The sequence below is a fragment of the Sus scrofa genome, chromosome 1, assembly GCF_054392235.1.
Source record: "Sus scrofa isolate SSC_HxYL_T2T_F1_AM1 chromosome 1, Sscrofa_HxYL_maternal_Yorkshire_Landrace_v2.0, whole genome shotgun sequence".
Taxonomy (NCBI): domain Eukaryota; kingdom Metazoa; phylum Chordata; class Mammalia; order Artiodactyla; family Suidae; genus Sus; species Sus scrofa.
In genome coordinates this window covers 171427764-171447545 of record NC_139383.1, presented here as the reverse complement: position 1 = coordinate 171447545, position 19782 = coordinate 171427764, and the positions used below count along the sequence as shown (strand labels likewise).

The 19782-nt window shown below is 34.5% G+C and overlaps 1 protein-coding gene across 1 annotated transcript in view; it reads left to right on the top strand.

Moving 5' to 3' along the window:
* Positions 1-16649, top strand: part of LOC110261667 (glutamate decarboxylase 1-like) — a 161398-nt gene extending 144749 nt beyond the window's left edge. Inside the window, exons 9-16 of the mRNA XM_084977346.1 lie at positions 130-184; positions 694-810; positions 1879-1943; positions 2045-2123; positions 4981-5130; positions 10004-10111; positions 11557-11646; positions 13870-16649. Of these exons, the coding sequence (XP_084833472.1) occupies positions 130-184; positions 694-810; positions 1879-1943; positions 2045-2123; positions 4981-5130; positions 10004-10111; positions 11557-11646; positions 13870-14043 (838 nt within the window). The 3' untranslated portion in view covers positions 14044-16649. The remainder of the gene's footprint in view (positions 1-129; positions 185-693; positions 811-1878; positions 1944-2044; positions 2124-4980; positions 5131-10003; positions 10112-11556; positions 11647-13869) is intronic.
* Positions 16650-19782: the final 3133 nt, after the last annotated feature.

The window sequence follows — 19782 nt, the reverse complement described above, 5'->3', positions numbered from 1 at the left end:
ACCTGTGAAAGCTTTTAGGAAACACTAAAAGCTAATTTTTAAAATCTTGAATATTATTTATTCTTCTAATTGATAGAATTGGTATGTTTATTCACTTATAATAAATCAAAGTGTATTTGCATTTTTAAGGGGAAAGATGATTCCAGCTGAGTTAGAGAAAAATGTATTACAAGCTAAAAGAAAGGTATGTTTTGCAGTTCCATATTTAACATGCAAATGTATCATGGTTTTCTTTACCTATTTTCATTAGTGGAAAACAACTGATAAGATAAAGGAAATAAAATAATCCCCAAATGTAAGAAATTTCTTCTGAAATTAAAGTAAGTAACATTGCAGTATTTCTCTGATAATTTTGTTTCTGTTAAATATCAAAAGAAAAGTTATCTGGATATTTACTAATAAAGGAGTTTTGTTATCTCTATTGTTGTGATATGATTTTCAGTAAAGAAATTCAGAAAGAAATAACAATAAATGGGACTTAGAGAGAGTGATATTAGTTCATCTTACAGTTAAGGCACTTTTTTCTCCAATACTATAAGTACCTTCGAGTATTTGAAATAATTAGATATGTACTGCCCTTAGTCAAAGTTACCCAGGTTCCTGATGTCCAGAGTCTAATGGTTAAGTAACAATACTGGCATTCCTGTAGACTTCATGAGATGGTAAGAGTGATTTGGTTTTTGTCATCACCAGGGCCAAACTCCTTTTTGTGTCACTGCCACTGCTGGCAGCACAGTGTTTGGCGCCTTCGACCCTCTTCACAACATTGCAGACATTTGTGAGATGCACAAACTCTGGATGCATGTGGATGTAAGTTACATTCTGTGATCCAGTTTGGATCAAGATTCCCCTTTGTAAAAAAAAGAAAAAATGTATTCTATGAACAGTCCCTAAAATTTCTTTCTTTTTTTTTTTTTTTTTTTTTTTTAGGGCTTCACCTGCAGTATATGGAAGTTCCCAGGCTAGGGGTTGAATCCAAGCTGCAATTGCTGGCCTATACCACAGCCATAGAAACACCAGTTTCAAGCTGCATCTGCAGTCTACACCACAGCTCGCAGCAATGACAGATCTGAGCCCACTGAGGGAGGCCAGGGATTGAACCCACATTCTCATGGGTACTGGTTGGGTTTGTAACCCACTGAGACACAACAGAAGCTCCTAAATTTCTCAACTGGCATTGCAGGCAAGATGAAAATTTCTCTGTAAACTTAATTTTTATGATGAATAAGTATCAAGAAAGAACAGTCTTATTTCCCTAAATTATCTTAAATTAGACTTAAAACATTACCATGGAAAGAGTTACAAATGTACCAAATGTTTTTTAAAAAAGTCTAAACCTCTATCAATATTCAACCAATGATTTAAAAAATCAGTTTGAAGAAATAGTTAAGCCTGATTTTAAATCAAAAGGACCTAGCCCATTACTCTAATATACATATCTTAAATAATAATGATTAAGGAAATTAAAACTTTTGATGCTGTTAGTTTAGTACAGTGACTTTAGGCAAAAATGTCTTTGAATTTAATTAGAGTTGAACAATTTAAAGTTGTATAGTATGGTAGATATTTTAATTTTTCTGTAGTATTGCCAAATTTGATGCCAGCTTTGTTTTATTCTGTCTCTGGAAATTATACAGAAGGTGTCTCTGAATTAATTAGAAACATAAAACCTTTACTGTGTCATGAATAGACAATGAGAATTCATAAGAGGAAATTTTAAAATATATTGTTCTTATAAGTAGGATAATTAAAGACAAGCTTATAATTACCTAGCATAGCAATTAAATCTTCACCAACTTTTGACATACATTTAATGTAGGAAAAAGCAGTCAGTGCTATTTAAAAAGAAATAAGACATATCATTTGTATCTGTCATAGGCAGCGTGGGGAGGTGGATTGTTGCTGTCCAGAGACCATTCCTATAAACTCAGCGGCATTGAAAGGTGAGACCCGGGCCATTGCTTGTGAAAGCAAGAGAGCCTATCTAGGCTTCTGTTTTCTTTCATAGACTTTGAGCACTAATTGGAGCTGTTTTATCCCCTAGGGCCAACTCTGTGACCTGGAATCCACATAAACTCATGGGTGTCCCCCTTCAGTGCTCTGCTATCTTGATCCGGGAAAAAGTAAATGATTTCAGACTTTTTGTTTGTTTGTTTTTGTTTTTGTTGTTTTAGGGCCATACCCATGGCATATGGAAGTTCCCAGGCTAGGAGTCAAATAGGAGCTGCAGCTGCTGGTCTACACAACAGCCACAGCCACAGCAACATGGAATCTGAGACACATCTGCCACCAATTACCATAGCTTGCAGCAGTGCCGGATCCTTAACCTACTGAGCGAGACCAGGGATCAAACCTGAGTCCTCATGGTTACTAGTTGGGTTCTTAACCCTCTGAACCACAACTGGAACTCCCTATTTCTATTTTTAAGTAGTGATATAATGGATATCTTGGTAATAATTAGCTTCACTGTGAATGTTTAAAATGGCTCAGGTCACTGTTGTGGTGCAGATTTGATCCCTGGCCTGGGAGGTATATATCTCCTCACTGAATTAACACAGTACAGCACAGTTTGCCCTAATGAGGACAACTGATCCTTCCCCCTTATCTTTAAGTAATAGCCACTGGGTAACTAAAGTGTCACAAAGTCAAAGTCAAATGACTATAGGGCAATAGGTAGTCAGTCAGTGTGTGGATAAGATACGATCTGGGTTGAGACAATAGATAGTGACGCAGACTATAGAAGACCGATAATTTATGTCCCACTTTTAAAAACACCATGAACAACTAATCTCTTTGAGGTCAAATTTGGCTTATGGACACCCTCTTATGTCAGAGTATAGGGCCAAAGTAGGACTCATTTAAATGTGAATAACTATTAGTAACTGTGATATATTTTTAGCATTAAAGCACAAATTTACCAGTTGGATGAACTTATTTTCTCCTTAGAAATTGGTGTATTTTCTCTCTATCAATAGTCAATATAATGCTGTATAAGGAGATAAGCCCATGACCTTGTCCCAGAAGAGATATGGCTATAAAGTTCATCCTGAGTACTCCTGTCTCTACCTAGATGTCAGAAATGCAAACACGATCCATGTGGCTATCATATGTAGCTTTGTTTTCTTTCTTTCTTACTGATAGGCAATCCAGTGGGTTTGGATTTAAAAATAAAAGTGCTCGTCTTCCCATTATAAACTGCCTGGGCTGGTAACCCCTCCACTTTCTATAGATTATTAAATACCCACCTTACCTCCTCTAGCTCTGAGAGAATTTTTGTTTTCTCCTCGCCTAAATCCTTCTTAGTTACTCAGGCTGAAACTGTTAGTTCTGATTCAGATTCTGCTCAGGTGGCCGAATGGCAATGGTGTCCCTTCAAGATCCCATCAATAAAACGGCAGCTTCCTTGTTTTGGAAATCTGCAGGTTAACAAGTTAATTTCTCCCCTTCACTGGTGTGTGTCCAGTACGCAGAAATTACAGTGTGGCTGCATTTTTTTTTAAGAAGGTTTTGAGTGTGCTCCCCCTCCTCCTTGCTAACAGGTCTATATTCAAATGTCAGAATTCTGAGACTTTTATGGTTAGAGCTCAAATGCAACTTTTCTGCAGTCTTTCTTGATTTCTTTACTCATAATTAATATACTAAAATAGCCCTGCCTTCACCCACCCAGCTTTCTGCAACCCAGATTGTAAACCCAGGTTGGCTAGAGTTTTTTTCTACCCTTTTTCTTATCACAAATCCACTGTCCCAGCACAGTGTGTGGCAAATCATAGGTGCCATAAATATTTGCTGCATTAATGACTAAGTATAGCTTAATCTTTGCATTGGAACTGATAGTTAAAACTCATATTGATTATACTGTTTTAAAATATTTTAGTCCCCAGTTCTTATACAACAAAAAATTAAAGTAGGGAGTTTGAAGTAAACTAAAGAATAAATATTTTCATGTGTAAATAAGACACCCTATAATATACATAAAATAATCACCTTTGCAAGGTATCATTTCTGTTGCATTTCCCCCAGATGTTTCAACACTTTTCATCACATTGTGGTCCTCTCTCTAGATCCATACACCACTCCTAAAAAAGAGTGTGAGTTTTTATCCAGTAGAAATTGGATTTCTACGCACTCTGACAAACTGCCCTTTTGTTAGCTCCCAAATTTACCATCTTATAGACATATGATCTTGAAAATTATCTACCATGCTATAGTTTTAGTTTCTTCAATCTATAAAAATATAATAGTATCTGTGCTGTAAGTCTTCCACTAGGATCAAGTGATATACTTGTGATGTGTCCAGCATATAATAAGCACATAATAAATACATTGTTATTTGCTTCTTATTCAAAAAGTTATACTTGGTATATATTTAAACTACACCTGTCAATGCACACAGGTTAAGCCTATGTCATGCTGTAACAACATATGTCTTCTGAGAAAAGCCTCTTTTTAACTGGGTAATGGAAAACATTCCTTTTCTCTGGTGATTATTCTTTAACCATCCAATGCAAATACTTCTTGATTCTTCAGTACTAAGGAGGAATGTATTCAACATCTTTTATGTGAGAGGAAATGGCTAAAACACAAAATTAAATAAATGGATTATTTTATTCCCTACCTTCTGTGGTTATCAGAGCAGATTATTTGGCAGCTACACAGTTGATTCACAAAAGAGTTTAAGTGAAGCAGGCACTTGGTTCTTATTAACTTTAATACATGATAGTCACAATTTCAAAAGAGCAGCAAAACTTCAAGGCTTTCAAGAAAAGTTAAAGCAAAATAGTTAAGCAGTAATCCAATTATACCACCTACTGTTCCAGATAAATCCAGAGAACAACTGAATCCACTAAAATCCTAAGAATGTAACAAACTTTTAAGTAAAAGAAATAAAAATTCTATTCAAAGGTACATGTAAAGTAGAAATGCTAAGTGAATTGAAATAAATAATTGTAGTCTCTTACTGCTATATTATTCCTTTTTCAGGGACTTCTGGGAGCATGCAACCAGATGGGAGCTGGATACCTTTTCCAGCCTGATAAACTCTACAATGTTGACTTTGACACTGGGGATAAAGCTATTCAGTGCGGGCGACATGTTGATATCTTTAAGCTGTGGTTAATGTGGAAGGCAAGGGTAGGAATTTGCCATCTCTTTTCTTATCCCATGTATTTGGATATCCAGTATAATAAATTCCATTTTTTATTTGGGTGTCTTTTCTCAAATTATAGCCCTATTAATTTCTTAAATACAGGAAATTACTCTAACTAGAAATGGCAAGCTTGGTTTCTCAGATCAAAATTCTACTGAGGTGGAAAAATTTTGAGCCTGTTTTATTATTACTATATATGCTACCAATGGTAGGAATAAAAATCTGTTAGGAATATAAACCTGTTTGCAGCTTTTTCAAAACTGTTTTTTTTTTCTTTCTATTAATTGGAAGTAGAAATAGGTCAAGCTACTTAAAGTCCATACAGATTTCCAGATGGGAACTCTCATTTATTGCCAGAATGTTCACTCTACCTTAGAGTCAATGGTAACAGATAGAGTCTCTCCTAAGATTATGACAACAGTAAGACATGTTCTACACCCTCTTTCTGCCCCCTTTTTTATAATTATTAAACTAAATAAATAACATGCTTTTAGGAAGCTATTTTTACCACCCCCTTCCCAATCCTCTATACGAAGATGGACAGTAGGATATGTGCAGATGAAAGCTTTGACATGAACTAACAGCATTTTTAACATACTGGGGACCTAGTCCTCTACAACACATTACCCACGTGTGGATCCTGGGCTTTCTCAGGTACCAGTATCAGAGGTGGTCATACTTCTCCAGAACAATTGGTTATATATTTATTTGGTGGATATGGAATTCCTAGGACAAAACACAAATAGAAAAATACGTTCTGTAACATAAATCACAGAGGCAAGTTCATAGTCTTTCTTTAGTTCTTCTGTAATATATTGGAAACTTTTTCTCTTCTAACTTTCTCTCTTTCATCATCTGCTTTTTCTTAACCTTATAATGCTTGTTCAAAATAAGCATTAAAAAAAAAACCTACTTCAAATAGTAGATATGCATTGGTAACCTCACCTTAAATTCCTTCAATAATAAGGCATGAATTATTGAATACATCTGTTCAATGATAATGGATCATCCATTCATTGAACATGCATTTGGCTAGAAAGATTTATATATGTTATTTAGTTTACATTTCCCAAAAATTGTGTTTGGTGGGTGTTGTGTCTTTTAAATAAGTAATTTAACTTGCTGATGGCTGGAAAGAACTAAATCTCAGCAGCAAAGCTGGTAACTCACCTAAATCCCAAATCTATTTTTCCTCACAAATCCATATTGTCTTTCTTAATATAATTCATAACACTGTGAAAATGCCAAAACTCAGGTAGGAAAGTGATGAGAAAGCAGACTCGATATCTTTTGCATATTTGCATTTTTTACTACTTCATAAAAAGTTTTATAAACAGATGTTATATAAATAGGACCATTCCTGGGAGTAGGAAACAAAATCTCAGTATACTGTGGAGTGGGAATTCTTTTCCCATTAAAGAATGTTTATATATTAGAAAATCATGTTCAGGTAAATATCCATGATGGGCTTGAAAGGGAGCAGTTGACTTGTAAGTTTGTAGCATGATTTATAAATATTAAAAATTTAAGCATTTGATATGTGAGCCTCCATCTTTGCTCTTGACAAAATAATGGGCATCAAGAACAAAGTCTAGAGAGATAAATGAAAGAATTTTCATTTTTTTCTCACTTGCAATAATGACACAACGAATAAGTCACTGATGGTAGAAAAAGGAGTCCTCTTTAATGGAATACATATTTCTTAAAATAATATTAATTACATAAAATACTGTGAGAGGTTATAAACTTAAGAAGAAAATCATATAATAATATAAGATTCTATACACATTGATGATTATGCAAAAGCAAATCTAATGTAAAACCTTCTTTTTGGATAGATTTTCCTCATAGGTTGGACTCATTTTATATTCATAAAATGACTGTGTTTGGCTAGGAGAAAGCTGTAGGGAGCTTAATTGTCCAAGAGCCCCATCTGCTTCTCTTAAATTCATAATTGCATTTACCCTGAGGCTGTGCTCCCCAAAGTTTTCTCCTAGTCAGTGATTGAGTGTGGCCAGGATTCTAAGGCATTCCCATTCTTCAGAAAGAGGAGATTCTTCTTGATATATGAGTTGGTGTGAAGAGTTCCCAAGGGCCTTTCTGCATCTTACTTAGATTTTATAGTAATCTAAGATGTTTTACCCCTCTTTTACCTGCCTTTTCCCTTCACTTAGAGTCAGACTTATTCAATCTGAAAGGTCTCCCATTCTAACTGGCTCCTTGAAGACACAAGTTCTTCCACTAATAAAATCCTTGCACCTTTAATCCAATCTTGGTGTTTGCTATTTGAACAGCCCAGGCTAACAGAGTCCAGTTAAGTTCAGAATAGAATCACCATTGTTGTTACTATTCAATCTTTGTAGATTTATTTTTCAAGAAATTTAAAAATGCATTTACAATAAGGATACATATGCTGATGTTTTTCACTGCCAATTTTTTTTTAATTTTTGTATTGATTATCTCAAACTTTATTTCATTTCTCTTTAAAATCTTTCAACCTCTTTGAATTTTTTAAAGTTTTATTGAAGTACAGTTGAGTTATAAGGTTGTGATAATTTCTGCTGTACACTGCCAATTTAATATGCATTGAATGCCACCAGAAGTCCTATATGGAAAATTCCTGGTGAGTAGTAAACTCTATGCCAAGTATTTCAATGATCTTGAGCCCCACTTCCTCAGAATCCAGAGTAGGAATATTCTTCATCAGTGATTTCTATTAACCTTGCTGCAGTTTTTTTCTTCTAACTACTTACGGCTTCCCCCTCAACCAGATTGCCTTCAAAGAAAAATATCTGACACAATGTCAAATGATAAAGTGGTGAGTTCAAGAAGTTAGTCCATTGATATTTAACTATTTCTATTCTTAAGCATTTCAACGACTAACAATGTCTTTTTCCAAACCGATATTTGTTCAAAATTGTGACAGTTGGAGCATCTGACCACATGTCATATAATCAAAGCTTTTTACACATTTTAATTTGTATATAGTTCCTGTGGAGAAAAATATGGCTTTGAAAAGGGGTTAGAAGTGAAAGGGTACTGGGGTAAGTATAATTTCAGACAGTATGGTCATTGTCATTAAGAAGGGTACATTTGAGCAAAAACCTGCAGAAAGTAAAGAGATCATGCTGAATTTTAGAAGTCTAGCTAGAGTGAATCTCAATTTAAAATCTTTGAGATTGAAGCATGCCTGTTGTGTCTGAGACACAAGAAGATCAATGTGCCTAACATGGAGTGAGCTGGATAATACAGGGAATTAATGTAAGAAGGAATATGAAAGGGTTCCTCGGTTATTAATCTTTCATAAAACTCTATTGCCTCTGTCTCTGTGTAAAACAAGTTCTGATTTAAACAGAAAGTGTGGCCTCTTGGGGGCTCCTTACATCCTCACTTATTCAGTTGTAGATGCAGCATCTTTACCTTGTACTATTTGCATTGTCACCAAGTTCCCACCTATCACAGGGCAGGTGGAATTCCGTGCTCATTGTGCATTACAAAGGCTATGTGTGGATGGGGACTGGGGTGGGGGGGCAAAGAGTGGAAGATATGTACATTGCCTGTATCTCCTTAGCTCACCGGCATGATCCATCATCCCATTGGACCTCAATTAAAAACACAAATCCAAAATAAAATTTTCAAGAATTACAGTACAGCAACAGCAGAGCATTAAGTAAATCATGAAACCCTTCTGAGTCTGGGACCCTGTGTGACTTCATGGTTTGTATGCCCATGAAGCCAGCTGTGATCACAAAGGCTTAAGCATGAGGATACACTGAAGTACCACTTCATATGGTTGTAAAAGCTCCACACCGCACAAGCCTGAAATAACTACAAATGTGTACCCTCAGCATGGACATACATGGGATATATGGGCAGAAGTAAAGAAATCAGTTAGGAAGCAATTTCAGTAGTGCAGGAATGAGTAATTGGGCCAGCATAGTGGCAGTGAATGGGTTAAGAGATACTAGATCCTAATTACATTTCAAAGGCAAATCCATTGGAATTTTCCAAAATATTAGATAGATGTGGGATGTGAGAAAAAGAGGGTCAAGGATAAGAAAATATTGAAAAGGGTAAAATTAATTTATTATTGAGATTGGAAAGACTGGGAGAAATAAGTTTGTGGAGGAAGGTCAGGAATTCAGTTTTGGACATGTCATTTTGAGATATTTACTAGTTATCTGAATAGGGGGTTGAATATATGAGTCTGAGGTCCGGAGATGAGGACTCAGATGGAAACCCAAGTGGAAGAGTGATCAACCTGGACATACTAGTTAGAGCCATAAGTCAAGTGGAACTTACCAACACAAAGAAGGTGAATGGAGGCAAAGACTGACCTATTTTTCTGTGCCTTGGTTATCCACTTTACAGGAGTCTTCTAAGAGTAAATTACACCAAGAGTACAAAGCACTAAACTGCATACCTGGTACATAGCTGAAGTGCAACAATTTTTATTTTAAAATACACTGTGCCAGCAAGTATGCCAAGGGCTTTATTTGTACTATTTCTCTTATTCCTCACAGTATTATATATAATTTTAAAAAATTTGCTCTGTATAATAGATAAGTATTTCATGTCAAAATATTTATCAAACATTTGTAGATCTAGGCAACTAAAGCTTAGAAAGGCTAAGTAACTTGCCTCAAGTTCCACAGGCAGTAGGGACTAAAAGCAGGTTGGGGAGATAGAAATAAGAATGCAGTGATAGTAGATAATACCTACTATTAGTGCGATAATAATCACATTTACTTAAATAAGGACATTTAAACAAATTTAATACATTTCAGGAACTTTGGTGTAATTTAAAGGTACTGACTTCAATGAAGCTTTTGATTTTTTTTTTCTTTTTAATTACAGGGAACATATGGCTTTGAAGCACAGATCAACAGATATATGGAACTTGCAAAATACTTTTATAAAGTTTTAAAGAAAAAAGATAACTTTAAGCTTGTGTTTGATGCAGAGGTAAGGACTCTTTTAGTGGGCTTTTTTCCCTTTGGATAGTTTAATGGATCTATACTTTTCTTTGCTGAGTATTTTTTACTTGAATCTATTACCTAATACTTTGAGATAATTTAAGAGTTATACATAATAATTACCATAAATATTTTATTTTATCTAAATGCAAAACATTTATGTTTTTAAAATTTTTCCATTTAAATTTGCTGTCTTATAGGCCAAGGGTATTAAAAACATTTAATTTGAGGATTATATTCAATTTAAAAAATTTTTAAGATGAGACTCTTTGGTTATAATTGCTTTTCTGATTTTGATGGCACCAAATCAAGAGTAATTTAATTGTTCCTAGCTTTTTTATCATATGTTGAGAGTATCCAGTTGGGTTTCTGGATAATAGATGGCATAAAAGAAAGTGGGCTTTAAGTTCTATGATACTCCTTGGTTAATCACGATTAAAGTACTAAGTAGACACTAATAAAAAATTGAGAGTTTTGCCAGTATTATATCCATCTTCCTCTTCAAGACCAGTCAGTCATTCAATGGCATGCATTAAGTCATGCTCTTAGGAATCAAAGGTGTTTGGTCTGTCTGCATTGGCTCCCTCTGATCGTCTTATGTCTAGTTTTTGTTAGTCTCTTTCAGTCTTAAGTAGAAACTAGAAGAAGTTTGTTTTTAATATTATACATTCTCTGATCATTTATTTTCCTCTCTGAAATGAAATTTCGTAATTGATTTCAGTAAAGTTCTCTTACATCCTTTATCTATATAAAAGACATCCAGTCACTGAGGCCAGAACCTTGTATTTATCTTGAAAGCCTAGAAAAGATCAATTTTATCTTTTGAAGATTTTGAAAATATAAATCTTCCTATTTATCCCCACGGCTATTGCTTTAGTGAAGTTTTGTCCATTCTCTCTTGAATTATTATGGCATTCTATTTATTAGTAGTCTCCTCTCCCCAATTGTTCTCTCCTCTATTTAGTTGTCCATACTATAACCCGAATGACTTTACTCAAGAGACTGTTGTTAAAATATTTAAGATATTTTGCGGAATGGGTTGCATGGCTGAAGACTGGGCAGTCTGTGAGGACATATTTTTTTTATCTCTGTATTTGGTGCCTGGTATGTATCAGACCCTCAAAAACGATTTCTATTTTATTTTTTATAATTATTTGACTATTAGCTTTATTTTTTTAATTTTTAAAATTATTTTTATTTTTTCCATCATGGCTGGTTTTCAGTGTTCTGTTAATTTTCTACTGTAGAGCAAAGTGACCCAGTCACACATACATATATACATTGTTTTCAAAAACTAATTTTAAGTGTATTAAAAGTTAAATTAATTAAAGTACTTCTAGGATAGTTAAGTAGGTAAGGTGTTAAGAATATTTATAAAAATACTAAAGAATTAGGTAAAACTAAAAATACATATAAAATTAATTTTTGATTTAGCCCGAATTCACCAATGTCTGCTTCTGGTACTTCCCACCAAGACTTAAACATATTCCAAAAGGTTTTGAAAGGGATCAAGAACTACAAAAGGTAAGTTTGTGTACATATGGTGTGGTATTTATAATTTTAATATACTGTTTTGGTTTTTTTTTTTGTCTTTTAAGGGCCTCACCCGTGGCATATGGAGTTTCCCAGGCTAGGGGTCAAATCATAGCTGTAGCCTCTGGCCCACACCACAGCCACAGCAATGCCAGATCTGAGCCGTGTCTGTGACCTAACCACAGCTCACGGCAACACTGGATCCTTAACCCACTGAGCAAGGCCAGGGATCAAACCTGCTTCCTCATGGATGCTAGTGAGATTAGTTTGTGCTGAGCCATGATGGGAACTCCAGTATTACCTTTTAAATAATGTGTCTGAGTTAGCTTGATTGATTAATGAATGGCAGTCATATGGTCCTAAGCCATATGTTTAACACTCTGATGGAACCAAGTGAAGTCTCAACCTATAAATCATCTTGCAAATTAACCTAGTCTTCATTTATATAATTGAAGATATTTATTACATGCTTATTTTTTGATCAATGGATTGTCTTACACTTTGGTTAATTCATTTATCAGTTTAAATTTGCTAGGTGTTCCATAGGAATTAAAGATATAAAATGAATAAGACAGAATCTAAGACCCAATTTGGCTGGAAGGCTTAGTAGGGAGAAGACAAGAATATAAATAATGACAAGTCCAGAAGCAACAGTAGAGGTACTTGGAGAAGTGTTAATATACTTGAAATACTTATCATAAGGTCATCTGAAAAAGAATCTGAGAGATATTTATGAAGGAAAAAATGATCAATATTGAAAATAACCTTGGGCAATTAATGTTTACCTTAATAATGTATATTAAAATAAGGAGGATTACCATCATTATGTGTTATTTAGCACATACATTTACTGAGGACTTTAACCTATCTTAAGCATGCATCCTATATATGCATTTTATAATAGTATCGCCACCATTTTTGAATTGACCAACATCACAACCATTTATCTTAGTTAATGTGAGGTGCCCTAGGATAAGCTGAAGACAAACTATCTGATATCAGCATTTACAGACATCAGTTTTTTTTTATATCATCAGAAAACATCACTGGGCTTGTAAGTCCTAAGAGAAAATAGAGGTTTTCGTTTTGTTTCAATTTTCGTAATATTCCTTGTTTAAATATTTTATGGCTTAAGGCATGTATTAAGCAAAGCTCTTAAATTTTTTTTTAACATATAAGTGTTATCTTCCACTAGAGTAATTACTACCAGCTGAGGGTTAGTGGGGTGCCTGTTTACAGACTTAGAATGCTGTTTCCTGGAGGTACCCACACTCCCTCACCAGAGACCTGTCCGTCTCGGAACTCTGTGTGTGTCCCTGGATGGAGGGCGAGGGGGGAATAGAAAGCAAGTTTTTTTAAAATATTGCAGGTAATAACTAATATCTTTTATTTTATGGCCATGTTGATTAGTTAAAATAATAAAGGACATTAAATGAAATGTCTGACTATTTAAAGGAGATTTATATACATATCTGTATATGTATGTATTTGCTTCTGCTCCACCGTTATAAAGCCATATGGGAAAGTTAAGTAATGGATGGCATCTGTTGCATTTTAAAGGTAAACTGTGTGCAGGAGAAGTTTTGAGAAGGACATGTTGAATGGTTATAGAATGCCCTCTCCTGACTTTCCTGAGTCACAGTTCCACTTTGTCCTAAAATAATCATAGTAATCTGAGTATAATGTGACCTAATGGCATACACATAGTATTGTTTCAGGAGCTGTAACAAAACAATTAAGCAGATAGAATTTGTCTCTGTGAAATTTACAAAGAAATTGTCTTTTGCTGCAAAACAGTGACCTTGTAGAAAAACCCAAGATGTACTGTAATAATTCAAAGATTATAAGTTACAATATCAAAAGATACTACTATTTTTCCACTCCCTATCTCATTTTACCTCTCTCCCAGATACTTCTATTTGAATGGCCATATAAATATAAATAAAACATCACATGACCTTATTTAGTGTATTCTAGCACATTTGCATTACTTTGTTTCTGGTAATTGTGAATCATGGAGTAACAAGAGCTACAGTATGAATATAGAACATGCTGCTTTTTTTCTGTACTAAGCTCCTTCTCAAAATTTATCCCTGACAGTTTTAAATTGCCTTCAATTTACTTCAAGCTAATGATAGTTCTGTAGCCATCAAGAATGTGGAACAGTATTTACCTGTAAAATTTCCTTCTAATGATATATTCATTTATACACAGATTGCTCCAAAGATTAAAGCACAGATGATAGAGGAAGGTACAGCCATGATAAGCTACCAGCCATGTGGGGACAAAGTAAATTTTTTTCGAATGGTCTTTTCTAATCCTGCCACAAGACAAAGAGATGTTGACTATCTTATTGATGAAATTCAAAGACTTGGGAAAGATTTATGATGCTGCAATATGAACTTGTATACCAAATGTAAACATCAACCTAAAAAAAAAATCTGCTCAAGATAACAAGAAAGGAACAGTATAAATAATATCCTCTTTAGAACATTTGATTCTCTTTAATCCTATGCTATCCAAGATGATGAAAAGGGAGTGGGTTCATTGAAGACAGATAGATAGATAATGGATTCAGATTTGTTTATGTCTTTGTTGTTTTCATTAATTTAATAAAAATATTGAAAATCTGTTAAATGTCAGGGACTTGTATTGGTGTGCTTACATCAGTAAATAAGAAAGATGAAAATCCTTCCTCTTATAAAGAAGTTCCATTGTGAACATTCAGTAAGTTAGCATATATTTACACGATTGAATTAACTGCATAATGACTTTTTGTGCTGAAATCATTTTCTTTCTTTTTTTTTTTTTTAAGGGCTGCACCTGTGGCATATGGAGGTTCGTTCCCAGGCTAAAGGTAGAATTGGAGCTTCAGCTGCCAGTGTATGCCACAGCCACAGCAACGTGGGATCCGAGCTGTGTCTGGCCTACACCAGTTCATGGCAATGCCGGACCCCTGATCCACTGAGCAAGGCCAGGGATTGAACCCGCATCCTCATGGATACTAGTTGGGTTCATTACCTCTGAGCCACAACAGGAACTCCTGAAATCATTTTCAATATCATATGATATATTCTGTCTCTGTAAAAAATAATGCATACTTAAAAAGTAAAATATGTACTTTATTTCAAATAAATCAGATGAATAAAATGTTCTGTATTTTGGAGAAGAGAGTCAGGGAAGGGACTGACAGGGGCTGACATGATTGCCTTTTAATCCTTGCATTTTTATTTAGAAGGAACTATGGCTTCTATCAAGCTTCTGTGACAAAATGATTTAATTCTTTTTTTTTTCTACCATGACCTTTTTAATGTTCCTAAAGATCAACAACAATGACATCCTTTTACAAATCTCCAAAAGCAGGTTAGCCGTATTTCACAAAATGGCATCAGGTACCTCCCCATTTATGATTAAATTAGTGTTTTTCAGCTCCTTTTTGAGATAATAGAGTTAACATTAACTGAACACTTAGTGTGTATCGGATCATACACACGGTCTCAGTTATTTCTCTGTTAATATTATGATTTAAAATCCCTGTATTATAAACGAGAAGACTAAAATTTGAAGAGTTTAAATAATGTGTCTAACCCCGTGCTGCTGATAAGTAATAAAACCCAAATTTAGAGCTAGCCATGTTTTTTCTCAAGTGTGTATGACAAAGAACCTGCCAGATGCCTTGCTGCAATTCAGGTGTACTACCGACCAGATGAGCCATTTGTCAAACCACTTGACTTATGCAGCTCTCTTTCCTCTTCTCTGAAATAGGGATAACTGTGCTTATACTTCAGGGATGTTGTTAGAATACAAAAAAATAATTATGTTAAATATTTTTAGAAATTTGAATCATTCTGTTATTTTCTTTCATAATGTGTGCATACATCAAATTGTCATGATGTAAATTTTAACTACTACACCATTTTATTTGCCAGTTATACCTCAATAAAGCTGAAAAAATTGCCAAAGTGCTTTGGAAAGAAGTTCAGGGAGCCTGAAGTTTCTAGCTTAAGAGACAGCTTAGGTCACAGTTGCTCTGAAATCCATATTAATATGATGTCATTGTTCTATTTAGCTTAGTATAGTAAACAAACTGAAAATTTTGGATTCATAGGGCTTAGCTCTCTGGAAACTATCACACAAGTTATGCAGCTATTTGAGTATAAAGCAGAGATGTTTCATGACTGAAAAAGCTCCCTTTGGTGTAATTAATGTAGCATCATACATGACTTAGAGGCCTCATGTGTTAATGTAGTCTGAACCAGCAAGAAAGGACCTGGACAACTATTCCACAATCCCATACCTCTCTCTACTTTGTGCTTCACAATGACTCCTATCCTAGAAATTCTTAGTAAAGCTTCATGCTGAACAGGATCTCTGCTTTATTTGAGTCTGATTTGACAACTGAACACTTAGTGTTATCTCAATGATTATTTCACCTGGAAGACTGAGACGGGGATGTTTGAAGATCCTGGTCTAAGTTAATTCCTTCACTATTTCCAACACAGCCCTACAGATGCGGGTCTGGAAAGGAAAAAAGTCACCAAGGCACTGGATTCACTCTAAATCTTTCCTTTGCTGAATCATAATAGCTCTATATTCTTGGTTTCTTTAGCTTTTTGTTTGGCTTTCCTCTCAGCTCAGTTGATCCCTTAATTCCTTTTGATGGAAGACTCAATTTTTTTTTTCTTGTTTATTTTGTTTTTCCCTCTGATGTCTGGCTTTTCACATTAGTCCTCTCTGGCACACTTTTTGCATTTATTCTGCTCAATCAGCCCTCTGCTCTTCCCCATGGGCTGCTTGCCCAGCCTTCATCAAGAGATTAGGAATATTGGCTCCAGCCAGAGGCTCTATGCCTCACTTGTCACCTTTGTTTGTTTTAATTTGAATAGTTTCTAACTCTTTTTATCTAAAAATGTCCGTCTAAATGTACTTGCTTTTTCCTAATCTAAACCCCAGTATGGAATGTGTGGATAAATTTAATAAATATTTTACAAGAATATTGTAGTTTATTTTTCCAATCTCCTGTGAGATTTCTTATCTCTAAATTGCCATTAGAATTTTCCTTTCACAAATATAAGAATGAATTGGCATTAAATCTTTCTGATCTTCACTCCCACATAGAATGTCTTTTCACAAAGAAGAAAAATTTTCAAGATGCTTCTTTGATAAAGTGGCTTCTTTGATGCTAGTGGCTATGCTGATATATTAAACTACATATAGGAATAATATATATCCCACTAAGTCACATCTGTATACTCTCAAACTAATGAACCACTGATAAAGAACACTGTTTTACCTTAAATTCTGCACTTTGTAGGATATTTAAACAGCCTTATAGTCTCCCAACTTCCTCTCAGTATTCTGAAATATCCTGTTAAGAATAACTTAAAAATTTCTTAAAGAAGTAGCTTTGGTACATCTAGTTGCAAACTTCACCATGTTTTTAATAATTAAACAATTAAGTTAGGTTTGGTCAATAAATTCTAGCAGTACTTTATGAGGCTAGAGGTCCATGAAAGGCTATGAATATTTTTGCAATTTTTACTTTGATTAAAAACAAATAATCTAATTAAGTTCTACAACCTCCTACATTTAAATCACTAGTAAACTGCACTATGAAAATTCTATGTATTTTTGAAAATGTAATAATAGCTAGTAGTGATAATAGCTAGTAATAATAATAACTTTTTTTTTCTTTTATGGCTGCCCCTTGGCTTATGGAGTTCCTGGGCCAGGGATCATATCCCATCTGCAGTTATGACCTATGCTGCTGCTGCGGCAACACAGGACCCTTAATCCACTGGGCAGGGCTGGGGATTGAACCTGCAGAGATGCTGCAGATTCCATTGAGCAATGTTGGGAACTCCAATAATACCTAATTTTTGATAGCCATTTTCTAGTTTAAAATCACCTTGGCATAATTTATTTTATTTTAGCTGATTCTGTTTTCTAATGAAGGCATAGCCATAAACTCTGTCAAAATAAAAAGCATGACAAAGAAGTTAAAGAGCATGGATGCTGTCCCCAGGTATTTTAGGGTCAAATCCTAGCTTTGCCCCTTTGTATCAACTTTTATGATCTCCCTGTATTCACTTTCCCCATCTCAGTAATAAATAATAATTCCTCACAGGTAAGTTAATTAATTTGTATATATTAAGTTCTTTCAACAGTGCCTGAATTGTTCAATATAGACCCTAAATACGTATTAATATTACTACTGCAAACACAAGCTTTAAAAGTTTTTCTTTTTTTTTTTTGAGATAGGTTTTGAACTCACTGTTCAAAATTCATATCCTTTCGAGTTTGTCATTCTGCCTTTCCATATGCAAAGACTTGTGTTAGAGGCTTGACATGGAGTGAATAGACTATAGTTGGGTCTGGAAGTATGGGTAGTCGTTGACAGGGGATGTATCAAGAAAGGTATGATCTGAAACTATGTAAAGAAAGATGTAAAAAATATTTCAAATATAATTCAACAAAACCAAAAACATTGGAACATTTTTCAACTGTACTCTGGTTTTATAATTTTACTTCCTAAGTGCAAAGAACACCACCTTTCTGATAAAATGACCAGACTTTATCAGAAAAATGTAACATTAATCTAGAAGGAAGAGACATAACATTACCAGGAAAAGAAGTTTAATGTAAATTTTATCCATGAATGACCCTTGATCCATGGTCATTTTTCCCGTCTTTCTCCTACATTTCGCTCGCCCTGTGAGCTCAGCGTCTCCCAGGCTGAGATAACAGCAAGAATAAAGGTTATTTTTGTGGTTCCTACTTTCCATGTTTACCAACATAAAGAGTTTTATGGAGACATTTTTGGGAGTCAGAATTTTTTGAGACAGCAAGCGACACATTTGGATCAAAATAAGGTATGCTATATTTGCTAAGGTTGATTTTGTACTCCCAGGCGGACCAAATAATCCTGGTGGCAGAGACCTTGCATGCATTTGGCATTTGTACTTGGAACTGACCCATGATTTCAAATTTTCTCTCTGCAACTTTGCAATCCTATCACAGTATTTTATCACTGTGGTCCCTTGGGAATATTTTATGACACATTTAATCTTCCACAGGCAGTAAACACAGTATTTCTAAGTCTCAGCTCCCCTATTTCCATTTGTCAAATCATTTAAATAGAAATAGAAGTGATGCCATGCAGACCCAAATTATCTTTGATTTAGTCAAGAGCTGGAGGTATGACATAATTCATAGTTTATGTTAATATCCTTTGCCCAGGCCATATAGCTTGGGGAATAATTGGCATAATTAAAAGTACAATTTCATTCAACAATTTAACTTTAGCATAAGCACTTTATTTCAGTGATTTATGAATAACTTTGAAAATCAACATTACTCAGCCTCTCAAATCTTATGGATTGATCTTCGTATAATTACAGCGAGTGCATTTAGTAACTGTGTTATAAAGTTTCCTTTGAACAGATGATTTATCATCATCATTCAACAGTGCTGAATTTTTGTTACAAAGACTCTGTATTAAAAAGTTAAATGCCTCCAGGAAGTAAGATAACAAAAATGTGAAAATTCCAACTATGTACAGTTGTTTTCTAGCTTTTTAAAATTTGGTGTCTACTTTTTTCTTGACATCTAAAATGAAGAACATTTCTGTGGGGTTTTTCTCCTTAAAGGAGAAGAAGAATTTTGCATCATTTTGTTTTAAGTATTATGCTTACCTTTTCCCCCCTAACTCCAAGGCCATTAAAGGTAGAGACTTTCGTAATTGAACACTGTGAGGAAGGGGTCAGTCTAGGACCTGGTATATATGTCAGAGACCAAAAGAATCTGTATTATTTAGTGATTGATTTACACATTCACAAGTCCTCACCATAATACATACATCAAATGAGATCATGTGCAAGTAAAGATAGTTTTGTGGGACCTGGCTAAATATTACTACTTATTTATGACATTTAGAACTTGTTATGCAAATCACAGAAATTGAAGTTGTTTCTGTTTTCTAAAACAGAAACATATTTTATTGCAGACTTTTGGGTCAATATTATAAATTCTATATCCTGAGTTTCTAAGGCTTCTCTGAAGTGCATAATTATTGCCAATCAAAAGTATTTTGACTGATCTCATGCAACCCAATTATGAGACCCAGTA